The sequence below is a fragment of the Callorhinus ursinus genome, unplaced genomic scaffold (assembly GCF_003265705.2).
Source record: "Callorhinus ursinus isolate GAN/ISIS: 27379988/994484 unplaced genomic scaffold, GSC_fseal_2.0 scaffold23, whole genome shotgun sequence".
Lineage (NCBI taxonomy): Eukaryota > Metazoa > Chordata > Mammalia > Carnivora > Otariidae > Callorhinus > Callorhinus ursinus.
This window is the reverse complement of record NW_027397085.1, coordinates 19,983,843-20,000,162: the sequence shown is the minus strand read 5'-3', so window position 1 is coordinate 20,000,162 and position 16,320 is coordinate 19,983,843. Positions and strand designations below refer to the sequence as shown.

Below are 16,320 nucleotides of genomic sequence, written 5' to 3'. Positions count from 1 at the left end.
ATTTTGTAAAAATAAATATTCAGTGTTTTAATTTTGATGATTATTCTGCATTATTCACAGTTAAGCCATGAAATGTATTATCATTATACTTTCTTATATAAAAATACTTCTGTTGGCCTGTTTTTATGGAGGTTTACGGAGATTTGGAGGTATTTTCTTTTTGGTTGCCTGTCTACTTAACACTAATTTTTCCCCAAACTCTCCAAAAAAGGGGTGAAAACCTACTCTGTACATGGGGCGCCTGGGTGGCTCAGTTGTTAAGCATCTGCCTTCAGCTCAGGTCAAGATCCCAGGGTCCTGGGATCGAGCCCCACATCGGGCTCCCTGCTCTGCGGGAAGACTGCTTCTCCCTCTCCCACTCCCTGTTTGTGTTCCCTCTCGCTGTGTCTCTGTCAAATAAATAAATAAAATCTTTAAAAATAAAAAAACCTACTCTATACAACACATCAAATAATCTTTTCCATTTCATTTTCCTTTTGAAAAAATGCCTCCTGGGGGCTTTTGTCTGCTGCTGTGATCTGGGCAGGTTGCTTGCTAGGCCTGCTGCACAGCTGTTTCCTAGGATAGCCCTTCACCACTACTCTGAGGATTCTGTGATTTACTGCTTTTTGGTGGAACACATTCCGCAGGGTTTTATTTTGTGTGTGTGTGAGAAAGAGTGCCTGGAAGGTAAAATTTTGTGAGACTTTACCTTCTGAAAATATCTATTGTACTCTAACACTTGAGTTAGGGTATGGTGGGATTTAGAATTTTAAGTTAAAATAACTTATCCTGAGACCTTCATGACACTTCTTCTGTCTTCTAGTTTTAGGAGTTGTTAAAAACCTTGAGACGATTCTGACTCCAGACCTTTTGTGTAAACTTGTTCTTCATCCCTAGAAGCTTTCAGGGTCTTCTCTTTATTCATGGTGTTCTGAAATCTTGTGATGATATGCTTCAGTGTGGATTTTATTCACAGTGCCAGGTACTGTGGGACCTGTACCTCTAGAAACTCATGTTCTTTGGTTAGCAGGAAACTTCTTAAATTATTTCTTCCTCCACCCCCCCCTTCATTTTCTCTCTATTCCATGGAACTATTTTTAGTTATTAGGCTACCTGATTAATGCTTTCATTTTCTTATCTTTTCTCTATCCTTCCTTCCTTCTTTCCTTCCTTCCTTCCTTCCTTCTTTCCTCCCTCCGTCCCTCCCTCCCTCCTTTCTTCCATCCATCCAGGATTCCTAATCTACTTCTTGGGAAGTTGGCTTTATCTTCCAAATTTTCTTTGCATTCTTAATTTTTATTATATTTTTGGTTTCTAAGACCAACCTCCCTCCTTCTTTCCTTCCTTCCTTCCTTGGCACCCAAATACTGTTTCATGGATATATCACTTTCTTTTGTCATTTTGAGATGGTAATTTTTTGCAAGTTTTCTTATTCTTATTCCCTCTTATTCTCTTTTCCTTTCAAGGTCTTCCCCCCTTACCGAGTTTTGTTTTCATGTAAGAGGCTTTCCACAAAAATCTAGTCATCTTTGCCTATTTTTTTTTATATCGAAGCACATATGCTTTGGTGCTTTATATTGAAGCACAAAAAAATGCATACTTAGTAAACATCTAAATGGTCTGATACAAGCAAAGTACCTGCCATTTCTTTGGTAGAACCCAAATGTCCAAGACTCTAGGTCTTTTCTCTTGCACTTGTCAGTTTCTCCAGAGGAGAATCCTCTGTTATCCTATGCTGTCAGCATTCTGGGAGCCAAAGAGTAAAGAAAAGAGAATTGGAGGGGTACAGGGAGAGAGGAGAGTCTTACCACTCAACATAATACTTTCACTTAGTCCCTGTTTTCAGACTAAAGCCTTTTTCCCACCCTTTGTTGTATATGGAGAACCTGAGTTCTGAGCCTAACTCAGTTTCTTCCATCACTTGCTAGACTGAGGAGGAAAAGGGGTTTATAATCTAACTATCTACCTATTCCTGATGTAAACTTGCAAAGAATTCTCCTCATTTTAAACTCTTTTCCTTACTCTTGTTTTCAGAGGGACGCAAATGCCTCTAAATACTTAGGGTTTCGATGTATAGTTCAAAATGTTCTCCTTTGTGATGGAATCCCTCTCTACAGGTACTTAAATTTCAGCTTTGTCGGCTTTGCTGTCAGTCTAACCATCTACCAGTTTTCCAGTATCTAACAATCGACTGCTGTCTCTTGTCTGCTCTTGTCTCTTCTATAGTCTCTTTGTGTTTGTTTTTACATTTATTTCTTCACTATTGCTTTAATGAGATTCAGGAGGGAGTAGGGATAAACACCTTTATTCATTCAACATTGTTTACGGACTACTCACTATGCCCTCAGAATTATTATAGGCCTTGGGGATACAACAATAATAGAGAAGTAGAGAAAGCAAAAACAAAGAACATCCCTTTTCTCAGGAGCTAGAACATTCTTGTTAAGGACGACAGATACACAAGTTAAAAAAAATACAGGTATTCCTTACCAACTGAACTTTCACTCTTGAATTCAAGAACCGAATAGATTAAGAAACATTTTTAGAAAGTCCTTTGTTTTCTTAACTTCTGCTACTTTCTATCTGAAACTCAAGAACCAAATAGATTAGAATAATAGATATCCCTTAATATTTCAACTCATTATTAGAATTAGGAACTTAATAGATTTAGATAACCAGGGATACTTGCATATAAGATTTGGCAGTGATGAGAGCTCTAAAGAAAAATAAGCCATTAAGAAGTGAGAGTGGGCAGGAAGCCAGCAAAGCCCTCTCTAATGATAATAACCATGTGGATAGCTAAGAAAAGACAAGGGCATTTCATGTATAGGTAAAAGTGCAAGGATTCTGAGCTAGGAGTGTGCTTGCATTCTTGTGGAACAGCAGGGAAACAGTGTGGCTGGAGTGGACTGAGTAAGTAGAAAAATAACAGGGAATGACGGCAGACAGGATGCCAGGAGTCAGATCATATAGGACCTGTGGACTATGACAGAGGCTTGCTTTATTTATTTATTTAAAGATTTTTATTTATTTGAGAGAGAGAAAGAGTGAGCGTAAGCAAGGGGGAGTGGCAGGCAGAGGGAGAAGCAGACTCCCTGCTCAGCAGGGAGCCCAACAACTGGGCTCAATCCCAGGACTCTGAGATCATGACCGGAGTCAAAGGCAGATGCTTAACCAACTGAGCCACCCAGGCACCCAGAGGCTTGTTTTATTCTGAATGAGATGAATGAGATGGGAAACCAGGCTTTTGAAGGTGGTGTTTTAAAAACCTCACTCTGGCTGCTAGGTATAGAACAAACTACAGAAAGGGAGGCAGAGTGGAAATGCTAAGACTAGTTAAGAGGCTAGTATAATCATCCAGGCTGACATGCTTTGGGGTACCTGGGTGGCTCAGTTGTTAAGTGTCTGCCTTTGGCTCAGGTCATGGTCCCAGGGTCCTGGGATCAAGACCCGCATCAGGCTCCCTGCTCAGCGGGAAGCCTGCTTCTCCCTCTCCCACTCCCCCTGCTTGTGTTCCCCTGCTCCCCCTGCTCTCTCGCTGTGTCTCTCTCTTTCTGTTAAATAAACAAATAAATAAAATATTTAAAAAAAAAGTACAGCTGACATGCTTTGCAGATATGGAAGGCGGGGAAAAAAAACAATAAAGTATGATTCTGAAGTTTGGGGCCTGAGCACGTGGAAAATTGGAGCTACCACTTTCTGAGACAGAGAGACCTGGGAGAAGAGCAGATTAGGCAGGTTGGTGCAATGGGGGTGGATGAGGATGGAAACAAATATTTGGTTTTCATAAATATAAGTTTGAAATACCTAGTAGATGTCCAAGTGGAGATGTAGAAGGGGCAGGTAGATAAGGACGATATAATATCTCTTTATAAGAGATAAAAAATTGGGACTAGTCCCCATATAGACAATATATAAAGCCAGGTGAGTACATGATATTACTTAGGGAATAAAGGCAGAGAGAAAGGTAGTTTGAATAAAACCCTACATAACTCCATAACTAACTGGTCAGGAATGTGAGAAAGCAGTCATGTAGAAGAATCAAGAGAAAATGGGGTTTTACAAAGACCCCATCAAAAAGGAGAACTACAGACCGATATTTCTGATGAACATGGATGCAAAAATTCTCACCAAAATACTAGCCAATAGGTTCCAACAGTACTTTAAAAGGATTATTCACCATGACCAAGTGGGATTTATTCCTGGGCTGCAAGGTTGGTTCAACATCCACAAATCAAACAATGCGATACAACACATTAAAAAGAAAGAACAAGAACCATATGATCCTCTCAATAGATGCAGAAAAAGCATTTGACAAAGTACAGCATCCTTTCTTGACTAAAACTCTTCACAGTGCAGGGATAGAGGGCACATACCTCAATATCATAAAAGTCATCTATGAAAAACCCACAGTGAATATCATACTCAATGGGGGAAAAACTGAGAGCTTTCCCCCTAAGGTCAGGAACACGGCAGGGATGTCCACTATCACCACTGCTATTCAACATAGTATCAGAAGTCCTAGCCACAGCAATCAGACAACAAAAAGAAATCAAAGGCATCCAAATCGGCAAAGAAATGAAACTCTTGCTTTTTGCAGATGATATGATACTTTATGTGGAAAACCCAAAAGACTCCACCCCAAAACTGCTAGAACTCATACAGAAATTCAGTAAAGTGGCAGGATATAAAATCAATGCACAGAAATCAGTGGCATTTCTATACACCAACAACAAGACAGAAGAAAGAGAAATTAAGGAATCGATCCCATTTACAATTGCACCCAAAACCATAAGATACCTAGAAACAAATCTAACCAGAGGCAAAGATTCTGCACTCAGAAACCTATAGAATACTCATGAAAGAAATTGAGGAAGACACAAAGAAATGGAAAAACGTTCCATGCTCATGGATTGGAAAAACAAATATCGTGAAGATGTCAATGCTACCTAGAGCAATCGACACATTTAATGCAATCCCTATCAAAATACCATCCACTTTTTTCAAAGAAATGGAACAAATGATCCTAAAATTTGTATGGAACCAGAAAAGACCCCGAATAGCCAGAGGAATGTTGAGAAAGAAAAGCAAAGCTGGTGGCATCACAATTCCGGACTTCAAGCTCTATTACAAAGTCATACTCATCAAAACAGTATGGTACTGGCACAAAAAGAGACACACAGATCAATGGAACAGAATAGAGAGCCCAGAAATGGACCCTCAACTCTATGGTCAACTAATCTTCGACAAAGCAGGAAAGAATGTCCAATGGAAAAAGGACAGTCTCTTCAACAAATGGTGTTGGGAAAATCGGACAGCCACATGCAGAAGAATGAAACTGGACCATTTCCTTACACCACACACAAAAATAGACACAAAATGGTTGAAAGACCTAAATGTGAGATAGGAATCCATCAAAATCCTTGAGGAGAACACAGGCAGCAACCTCTTCGACCTCAGCCGCAGCAACTTCTTCCTAGAAACATCACCAAAGGCAAGGAAAGCAAGGGCAAAAATGAACTATTGGGACTTCAGCAAGATAAAAAACTTCATCAAGATTATATGTTAATTAAAAAAAAGAAAAAAAAAGAGAAAATGGGTTTTAGAAGTTCAGAAAATGTTTCAAGATGGAAGGAGTGACCAAATGGGCTCATGCTGCTGCTAAGTTGAGCAGGAAGAGACGTGAGAACTGGTCACTGGATTTGACCAAGATGGAGTTACTGGATATGAGTGGAGTGACTGGGGCAAAAGCCCAGCAAACACGAGTTCAAGGCAAAATGGAAGATGTAGAAAGAGTCAGAATAGACAACTCTTTCAAAGAGTTTTTCTTTAAAGGGAAGCAATAGCTAGAGGGGAATGTGGAATTATCTGAGTTTTTGTTTTAAGACTGAGAGAGAGATTTTTATCTGGGACGAATAGTTCAGTAAAGGAAATATTTGATGGTACATGATTAAGGAGAAAGAAGGGATAACTACAGAAATAAAGTCCTGGAGGGGGAAAGGACAGGATGAAACATACATGAGTAGTTTTTTTCTACTTTTCCAATTACCTGGCAAGAAGGGCAATAGGATCCACTGCATTGAGAAAGAAATTTTTGCAACAAAAGTATATAAATAAAGATTCAATCAGAACTATAAGTTTATGTGAATTGTTCATCAAGGACAGTAAAGGCTCATACCCTCCAAAGTTCTCTGATTCTTAATTAGCCTTTACTGAAAAAGATTTATGACATATTTTGATTCCTAAAAAATTCTTCATAATAAAGTAATTTCAGGACCATAAATATAAACACAAGCCTCTTTAATCCTCATGATTCTCCCTTCAGATCATTTAGAAATGAAATAAAGTGAAATAAATGGCTTAATATATAAACATATTTTCTTTTCCATCTTCTAAATATTTATACTCTTTTTTTCATATTTCTCTCATGTCTTATTATTAGCAGAAACGTTTATCACTAAGACTCTTAATATAAATCAGTATGGACCTAATTTTAGAAAAGACATCCTAGACTATTTTTATCAATGAATGGAAGCACTAGCTTAAAGTGGTCATTTTCATTCATATCCAATTTTAAATACAATATGGAAGAGAAGGATGCTTTTCGGGCTCCAGTATTTCCTTTATCCTGAATTTACACTGACTTTTTAGTCTATATGGGCTTTTTTTTTTTTAAGATTTTATTTATTTATTTGACAGAGAGAGACACACAGCGAGAGAGGGAACACAAGCAGAGGCAGTGGGAGAGGGAGAAGCAGGCTTCCCGCTGAGCAGGGAGCCCGATGCGGGGCACGATCCCAGGACCCCGGGATCATGACCTGAGCTGAAGGCAGACACTTAACGACTGAGCCACCCGGGCGCCCCTATATGGGCTTCTTATAGAAATAAAAAAAAAATCAAAGCTAATGCACCCAGATGATCTGAAAATAAGTAACCATAGTAACAAACAACTTCCAACAAACAACTCAATGCACTTGGAAAACCCAGGCGTGTTGTAACAAAAGAAACAGAAAGCGTGGTAGACAATTCTAATTACTGACTTCAGAGAGTAACACCAGATACTAATTAGACCTGAATTCTAGACTACCTGAATTAACAGGTGAAGAATGGAAAGTCGTCTTTCTAAACCAACAAGAAAATTTTGTACTGCTTTCTCCTTATGAGTTTTCAGGATACTAGTATAATACTTCCATTTTCTAATCTTTTTTCTTACTTAGCATTGTCCATTCATTGCTTCATGGTGCTTTTATCATACCCCAAATCCACTGAATTTGGGTGAAATTTAAGATAATTGCCAAGTTATAACCATAAGAGAAAAAAGGAGGGAGAGAACACTTAATAACCACCATCTTAATTACCCTGAAAAACAATTAAAAGAAAAAACCCATAAGGGAACAGTGATGTTAATGAACAGTATTATCCACATATGTTAATCAATGACTATGTTCTAAGCTTCTGAAATTCTAGCGGTATGCTTCCCCAGAAAAGTCTAGAAAATGAGTTTGATTTTTTAATTGCATTATAACTTCACTGAACTTCAATTTTCAAGCAGAAATGACAAAGGGCCTTGGTTACTCCTGAGAGAAAAGCAGACTAATTTTAACTGCACTTCTGTTTTTAGCTTAATAGCATTAATAAAAAGTGCTCATCAAAAAAAATATTATTTGTCTTATAATAACAATAGTTAGCTAAAAGATCACATTTTTGTAATTTATTGATTTTTTATTTGGCCAAAACAGCTTACCTGGTACAAAATACTCTGTTTGCATAAGCCAGTGAAATTCCAAATGAAATCCCAAGTGTATGGCTTTAAAGGTGACAAGGAAAATCAAATAGAGAACGGACACTGTGCCTGTGAGAAAAAATTCAGAAACCATTTATCATCTTTGCGTGTTTTACAGACTATTTTAAAATTAAGCTTTGTTTCTATATTCTCAGCACAGTTTGGAAAATTATTACTCTTGTTGATTATGCCCACTAAAACCCAGGTGGGATCTAAAGAATAGAAACAAGCTAATATGAGTTTTCAGAAAGCAAAATACTATGTAGTAGGCCTAAGAAGAACTAGATGAAAGTAGCTCATATATTGAAGAATGCGAAACTGTTTAATTTATTTAAGAGTTCAGTTAAGAGGAGGACACATGTAAAGAACTCATTACAAAATTGTAAGCTTATACAGGAGAAAAAAAAACACAACATGAAACTGACTCTTATTCTCTGTATTGGAAATATTAGAGATGGTGAATAAGCTGGAAAAGTCTGTCATAGCGATTACTATGTAACAAGAAAGTAAATAAAGAAAAGTAGTGAATGTGGATCATAAGACTATTTGAGAAAGGTGATAAGCCAAATAATCCATGAACAATCTGATCTAGTATCTAGAGAAGGGTCTGACTAGGGAATACTACCTGCTAGATGACAATATTACAGATTCCATTCATAGGTAATCATACACAGCATGAAGTGGGTATTCAGATTTTTTTAGTATTCTAGAAGTTGGAGAGTTTTCTTTTTAAAGAATTAAGTCCAGTCATTATGGAGTAGAGTCAAGAAATCCAAGTAGGTTTCTTTCTATAGGAATTAGATACTAATTTCTGTAAAGAAGCTATAGTTTTAAAAGAAAGGGAAAGTACCAAAAAAAAGGGGGGGGCAAAAGCAAAATATTCTTAAGGAGGTAGAGAATAATCAACTTGGTTACAAGTCTGGTGGTTGTTCTAGCAAATACTTTTACCAGTTTATATGCTAACTTTTAAAGATCTGTTCCATAGGAAAGTCGGCAAGCAAATCAGGAAACCACAAATGAGTTATATAAGCTGACTATGGGTTTGCAGATTAGCTGATTCAGAAACGATAAAAACAAGAGGACAAAGCTTATATAACCACAATGCTTGATTTTCTGTGTGTCTGCAGCAGTCTTGCAGAGAATCCTATTGTGAGGCAGAGAGGTATAGTGAAAACCCCCAAAACCAACTCCTTGATGTGATGAGTAATCTAATTATTTTATACTTTACACTTCCTACCAGGAGATCAGATATATAGGGAGGAGGTGTAACCCTATGTTTTATTTGGGGTAATCAATTTTTTATGAATGTTATCCTTATCTTTAGTTAACCAGATCTAAGTTTTTAATTGGGGTTCCTTTTGCCATCTTAAAGTTCAGTACTGCAAATGAAGATGGGATCAAAAACATTCCTTTAATGATGCAGAAATCTGTGAAATTTCTTTAGTGACTTCAGAAATTTCTGAAAAACTGGGCTCACAGTAAGAAGTCTGTTCTTTTAAGGAGGCAATAGTGTTCCAAAAAAGAAAAAGCACTGGAGAGCAAAAGCAGAATAAACTTCATTAGGTTGAGTTAGAGAAAGACACCCCAGGTTGAAAGCTAGGTGATAATTCTGTGCTATATTCTTAAATAGAAACTGTAGGAAAAAAAATTCCATAACCTCCCTTAGTAAATTCTTATGTTTCCAATCCTTAGTATTGGGAATCCCTGTTAATATACAGTTTGGATCTCTCCTCCTGAAATCTTAATGTGTTTCCTGTAGTTGTACCCACCAAAGAAATGAGGAACAGTGGTTCAGTAAGGATAGAATGGGAAATCTAATAACTCATATTTAAAAAAAAAAGAACTTGGACTTGAAATGGTCATCTACATTTTTCTCTGTGTCAAACTCCACAAAAAAAAACCAGAAAGCAAGGTAACATATGAATGAGCAAATTAAACATAGGTGAACAGGCCTGGTAGGTAACTTTCTCTAGCCAGATCATATTTCCACAGAATCCAGTGTGTACTCTATTACACAGAAGCTCCATGACACAGTGCCTCAGCTTACCTAGGATATTAAATTTTGAAAAAAATGAAGGAGATTTGAAATTGAGCAGTGGAAGGAGGAGCCCTATGAGGTAAAAGGGCACTGTCTTGGACTTATTCCACCACTTTTCAAACTGCTGGAGTCCCGTGTCATTGGCATAGAAAATCATAGAGCCATTGTCAGGATGGTCATCGCTCCCAGCACTTGGACAAATCACTGCAACAGAAAGCATCAGTCAGATTAGAGAAGACCACGAAGAATACAAAATGACTACCCCAGAGAATGACACTTGCTCTACCAAACTCAACTTGTATCATGAATAAGTTCTTGCTTTCTGAAATAGAGGGTTATATTTAAACACATTAGGAAACTTTTACTTACAAATAATTAAAGGTGGAAGAATCTTAGAAAATTCTGAAGTATATCCTTAATTTCTATGGGAGGTTATAAAATTATCCTACCAACTATCTTTTGGTTCCATTGCCAGAGAGAAAATTTTGGACTAAATGGTATTTGATCTTATTTAGACAATAATGTAAGAAATCCTCAGGATGATTGTTACCTTTGTGCTACTAACCCACACAAAGGCCAAACAACAGGTTTGTTTGTTTCTTTCTTTCTTTTTAGAAGGCCGGGAGGGCCAAAAGGAGAGGGAGAAAGATAATCTCACGCTGGCTCCACACCTAGTGCAGAGTCCGATGTGGGGCTCAGTCTCACAACCCTGAGATCATGAACTGAGTCCAAGTCAAGAGTCGGATGCCCAACTGTCTGAGCCACCCAGCCACCTCAGAACAGATTTCTTTTAACAATAAACAAAATCTATGGGTTTGGAATAAAAAGTGGACAGCATTGAAACAGATGACATGGTATTGCCAAAACCTAACTATTGCTTATAGCTTACGAATCTTGAATAATTCTCGTGAAAGTTTATCACATATTATAGCAGCCTAACAGCCTAGATGATATCCAGAGAACTGGGAATTGAGTAAAACATATTTTCCTAACAATGATCTTCAAGTGGCAATTTCTGCTGTTAGGAGAGAGGATACAAATCATTCTGTGTTTCTAATTTCATAATAGTACTTTTCCTAATAATCAGCCCTTTAAAAGGAACTCTTAATGCTGGTGAAAAATACTCCTAATAAGTAACAATCATTCTCATCACTAGTCAAAGAGAAAATGATATATTCATTTTAAGTTCTGTTTTTAATTTATTCTCTATCCATTATATATTTGGCATGCCACAAAGCCAAACACTTAATTTTCTTGCTTAGTCAGCATTTTAACATATACTTTTGTCTTCTATATCTGGACAGAAGTAAATTAACTTGAATTTTTCTTGTGCTAATAATTACAGTGGTAAAGAGCACAGGCTGTGGAAGTAAATTGACTAAATAATGAATCTTGACTCTGTCACTTAGTAGTTATGTAACCTTGGGCAAGTCATTAACTTCGCTGTGCATTGGTTTTTCTATCTAAGAAGTGAAGTGAACATTATCTACCTTACAGAGGTGCTGTAAAATGTTTAGAATAATGCCTGCACACAGCAAGTATCCAATAAAGGTCAGCTATAATTTTACATTAACTGAGATGGACTGTTTCATAGTATTTAACACATCATTCAAAGAGAAGAATGCAAAGTAAACTGTCTTTGCTGATGGTACTCTCCAAATCAACAGTGTAATCACGAAACTTATGAATATATTTTAAAATTATACCAAAATACGTTAATATAATGATTCAAAGGTGTGTGTGTGTGTCCGTGTGTCCACAGAAAAGCTGGTACTGCACTTACTCATTTGCTAGTGTTAACAAAACACAGGTCAATGAGTTTAATTAAGGAACAAAGTAAGACACTGAATAGTAAACATTGAAAGGTTTGCTTTAAGAAAGGAGAGACTTCTGTCTGTTCATTATATCCTCAGAGCCTAGAATAGATCCTGACGTATAAGAGGCTTAATAAATATATGTTGAGGGGCATCTGGGTGGTGCAGTTGGTTGAGCGGTCAAGTCTTGGTTTTGGAACGGGTTGTCATCTCAGGGTGGTGGGATGGAGACCCTCGTCGGGCTTGTGCTCAGCACAGGGTCTGCTTAAGACTCTCTGCCCCTCCCCCGGCAGTGTGCTTTCTCTCTCTTAAATAAATAAATCTTAAAAAATATATATATATAGAATGAATTTTCTCATTGATCAATGTGTTCCTCCATCAAAAGGATATCAATTTAGTATCTCTGAAATCTAAACACATAAATCTAAATACATAATGTAAAGATACATTAGTATTTCTGAAATCTAATACTCTAAAATCTAAATCATTAATACATAAAGCTTTAGGTGATGTTAAAGGTTAACAGCGTAACTGTTAAGAAGGTTACATTAGCTTTTGCTTTTTTTTTTTGTTAAAGATTTTATCTATGTATTTGAGAGAAAGAGAGAACAAGTGAGAGGGAGAGGCAGAGGGAGAAGCAGATGCCCTGCTGAGCAGGGAGCCCCACTTGGGGCTCTATCACAGGACCCTGAGATCATGACCCGAGCCGAAGGCAGACGCTTAACCGTCTGAGCCACCCAGGCACCCCTACATTAGCTTTTACATTCACTTTCCTCATGACTGCCATAGTGGATAAAACCACAAGCCACAAAGATTTATTTTTAACAAATTAATTGAAGGAAACTTTTCTAAGAAATTAAGATTTTCTTTTTTTGCCAGGGCTTCAATTTATCTTTCTGCATTTACTAACCTTCGTTCATTATTAGGAAATTATTTTACAGGATACAGATTTGTATATCTTAAATATTAGTAAATAATACAGTAAATGTCTAAAAAAGTTAACAACCTGAGAACTATGCTTCTAGACTTCCAAAACAATGAGCAAAGATACAAACTCTTAAAAATATGTATTGACTATTCATAGGGAAACATGGATTCTGTAGATGGAGCTACAGTTGTGAATTGTATAGTATGAACTCAATCTTGTTTAGCTCACATTAATACAACCTTTTATGGAGTTTTTTTTTTTGAAACACATTGGTTGTCATCAATTTAATAGTGGTTCAGTTAACATAATGGTAATGATGTTGCACTAATTATTTACCTAAAATAAAGCAATATGTTCTATCTTAAATTCCTTTTGAAGCAAAGTGGAAAATAAAAAAAACAAGCTAAACTTTAAATTTCAAACTTTACTCACCAGGGTTGCTATCATTGGTACTCAGTACAGCATCCGTGTCATTAATGTGATGAATAAAATCTAAAAATTAAAAGAAAAAATACAGTTTAATACCAAAATAAATATGCTAATTCAATCATCCCCTAAAATCTTTGATCTATAAAAATCTTTTAAGATCTACTGTGTGGTAATACTACCTAGTACACTGAACCAAGACCGCTTCATTGTTAAGAGCTTCACCATTTTCAGCTTCCTCTACTTACAGGAATGATGTCATTGGCTTCAGGGTTCCCACTATGGAAAATTTTTACATGATTGAAGATTTAAAGAAAAAAAAAATCTACCCACATGGCAGAATTTAGTTAAAGCCCTGGAATCAAGATAAAGCGTACAATTTTTTTCTTCTATTCACGCTAATTGATATAAGTATGGTTACTTCTTATATAAAGTTCTAAAGCCTGCAGAAGGGGAAAACCAACACTTATAACAGCAACACTTAGCTGGAGAATCACTTAAAGCTTTTACAAAGTATTATATATGCTTTTATAGACTGAAGATTATGTAGTAATTATTGCTCACATGTGCCACTAAGTTACACTAAAGGAAGTAGCAAAGTAAAAAGCATATGCAGAATGGGAGAAGATATGTGCAAGTGACATATCTGATAACAGGTTAGTATCCAAAATCTATCAAACTCAATACCTAAAAAACAAATAATCCAGTCAAGAAATGGGCAGGGCGCCTGGGTGGCTCAGTTGGTTAAGCGACTGCCTTTGGCTCAGGTCATGATCCTGGAGTCCCGGGATTAAGTCCCACATCGGGCTTCCTGCTCAGCAGGGAGTCTGCTTCTCCCTCTGACCCTCTTCCCTCTCATGCTCTCTATCTCTCATTCTCTCTCTCAAATAAATAAATAAAATCTTAAAAAAAAAAAGAAATGGGCAGAAGACATGAACAGACATTTTTCCAAAGAAGATATCCAGATGGCTAACAGACACATGGAAAGATGCTCCACATCACTCATCATCAGAGAAATACAAATCAAAACCACAATGGGATACCACCTCACACTGGTCAGAATGGCTAAAATTAACAACACAGGAAACAACAGAGGTTGGCCAGGATGTGGAGAAAGGCGAAGCCTCTTACACTGTTAGTGGGAATGCAAACTGGTGCAGCCACTCTAGAGAACAGTACGGAGGTTCCTCAAAAAGCTAAAAATAGAACTACCCTACAACCCAGCAATTGCACTACTAGGTATTTACCCAAAGGATACAAAAATACAGATTCTAAGGGGTACATGCACCCCAATGTTTATAGCAGCATTATCAACAATAGCCAAACCGTGGAAACAGCCTAAAGGTCCATTAACTGATGAGTGGAAAAAGAAGATGTGGTGTATACATACATACATACATATGTATGTATACATATTACTGGAATATTAGCCATCAAAAAGAATGACAGCTTGCCTTTTGCAATGATGTGGATGGAGCTAGAGTGTATTACGCCAAGCAAATTAAGTCAGTCAGAGAAAGACAAATGCCATATAATTTTTTACTTACCTGTGGAATTTAAAAAACAAAACAGATGAACATGGGGAAGGAAAAAAAAAGAGAGGAAAGCAACCCACAAGAGACTCTTAACAATAGGGAACAAACTGAGAGTTGATGGAGGGAGGTGGGTGGGGGATGGGTTAAATGGGTGATGGGTATTAAGGAGGACACTTGTTATGATGATCACCGGATGTTATATGTAAGTGATGAATCACTAAATTCTACTCCTGAAACCAATATTACACTATATGCTAACTAGAATTTAAATAAAAATTTGAAAAGAAAAACAAAGTATCTGGCTGCTTGAAATTAAAAAAAAAAAGCATATGCAGATATCTGAGCATTCAAATCATTCTATAGTTAATGAGAGAATGGGTAAGAATGTGTTTTCTTGTTAGACTGAAGTTATTCTGTTTGATGTTAATCTTTTATAACCTTGGTAACCCTTAAAAAAAGGGTTTAATGTGAAAGTTAAATGAGATGACAAAAAATGCTAGATTAGATTTTCAGGTCATAAAGTAAGTCAAGTATGTGAATTATTCACCTCCACTGTATGCTTCTCAAGATAAAAGCAGTAGAGTAGTGTTCTAGGTTTTTGTAGTACCTTCAAGGGTTATTAGTGATAAGATTGGAGGTGATCAATCTTTATCTATTTCCTGATGCCAAAGACTCAAATAAGGCTAGTAAAACCTTGACACCAAGTATGGTAGGGTGAATATTCTCCCCCCAAATCCATGTCCACAGGAACCTTAGAATGTGACCTTATTTGGAAATAGGGTCTTTATGGAAATAATCAAATTAAGATGAGGTCATACAGGTTAGGGCAGGCCCTAAATTCAATGACTTATATCTTTAATAAGGAAAGAAAGATGTGCACTAAGACACACTGAGGGGAGATGGCCATGTGAAGACAGGCAGAAATTGGGTGATGCAGCCACAAGCCAAGGAATGCCAAGGATTGCCAACAATCAATCATCAGAAGCTAGGAGGAGGCAGGGAAAGAGTTTTCTTCCCTAGTGACACTTCAATTTTGGACTTCTAGTCACCAGGACTGTAAGAGAATAAATTTCTCTTGTTTTAAGCCAAACAGTTTACGGTAATTTGTTACAGCAGCCCTAATATACCAAGGCTCAACAAGGACAGTATGAGAAAAACAAAACAAAACAAAACAGACTATAGGCTAATATCTCTTTTGAAAAGACACAAAGGTTCTAAATAAAATAGTAACCCCACTCCTCTCGAGAGTAAACTGAATCCAGTAAGATATTAAAAAAGAGACATCATGACTGCTAAACTAAGTTTATCTCAGAATATAAGAATGATTTAAATAAAAGTATATTCATATAATTTACCATATTAACAGTTTAAAGGAGAAAGATTGGGTTGCCTGGGTGGCTCAGTCAGTCAAGCAACTGACTCCTGGTTTCAGCTCAGGTCATGATCTCAGGGTAGTGAGATTGAGCCCCGTGTGGGGCTCTATGCTGGGCATGGAGCCTGCTTAGCGTTCTTTCTCTCCCTGTCCCTCTGCCCCACCCCACCCTGCTCACACTTTCTCTTTCTAAAAAAAAATAATAATAATAAAATAAAAGAGAAAAGATTTATGATCATCTCAAGGGATGTAGAGTATTAAGTGTCTGATAAAATACAGTACACATTAATAAAATTCTTCAGAAAATAATAGGCAGGAACATCTTTAAATTGCTAAAGGGTATAATCAATATCCCACAACAAACTTAACATTTAATGGGGAAAGATTTCCACAGGAACAATATAAGGATGTCTACCAGCACTGCATCTATATAACTTTATAC

The 16,320-nt window shown here is 36.9% G+C and overlaps 1 protein-coding gene across 7 annotated transcripts in view; it reads right to left on the bottom strand.

The window, feature by feature from the left end:
* The window catches only part of SLC38A9 (solute carrier family 38 member 9), an 83,589-nt gene that overhangs the window by 26,388 nt on the left and 40,881 nt on the right, over positions 1–16,320 (bottom strand). For all 7 annotated transcript variants that reach the window (XR_003212204.2, XM_025892386.2, XM_073905485.1 and 4 more), the window contains 3 exons: positions 12,978–13,037; positions 9,813–10,007; positions 7,727–7,834 (listed from right to left, as the gene is read on the bottom strand). Coding sequence is in view for 6 of the 7 variants with exons in the window: in XM_025892386.2 (XP_025748171.1) it covers positions 7,727–7,834; positions 9,813–10,007; positions 12,978–13,037 (363 nt within the window). In the remaining variant the exon portion in view is untranslated. The remainder of the gene's footprint in view (positions 1–7,726; positions 7,835–9,812; positions 10,008–12,977; positions 13,038–16,320) is intronic.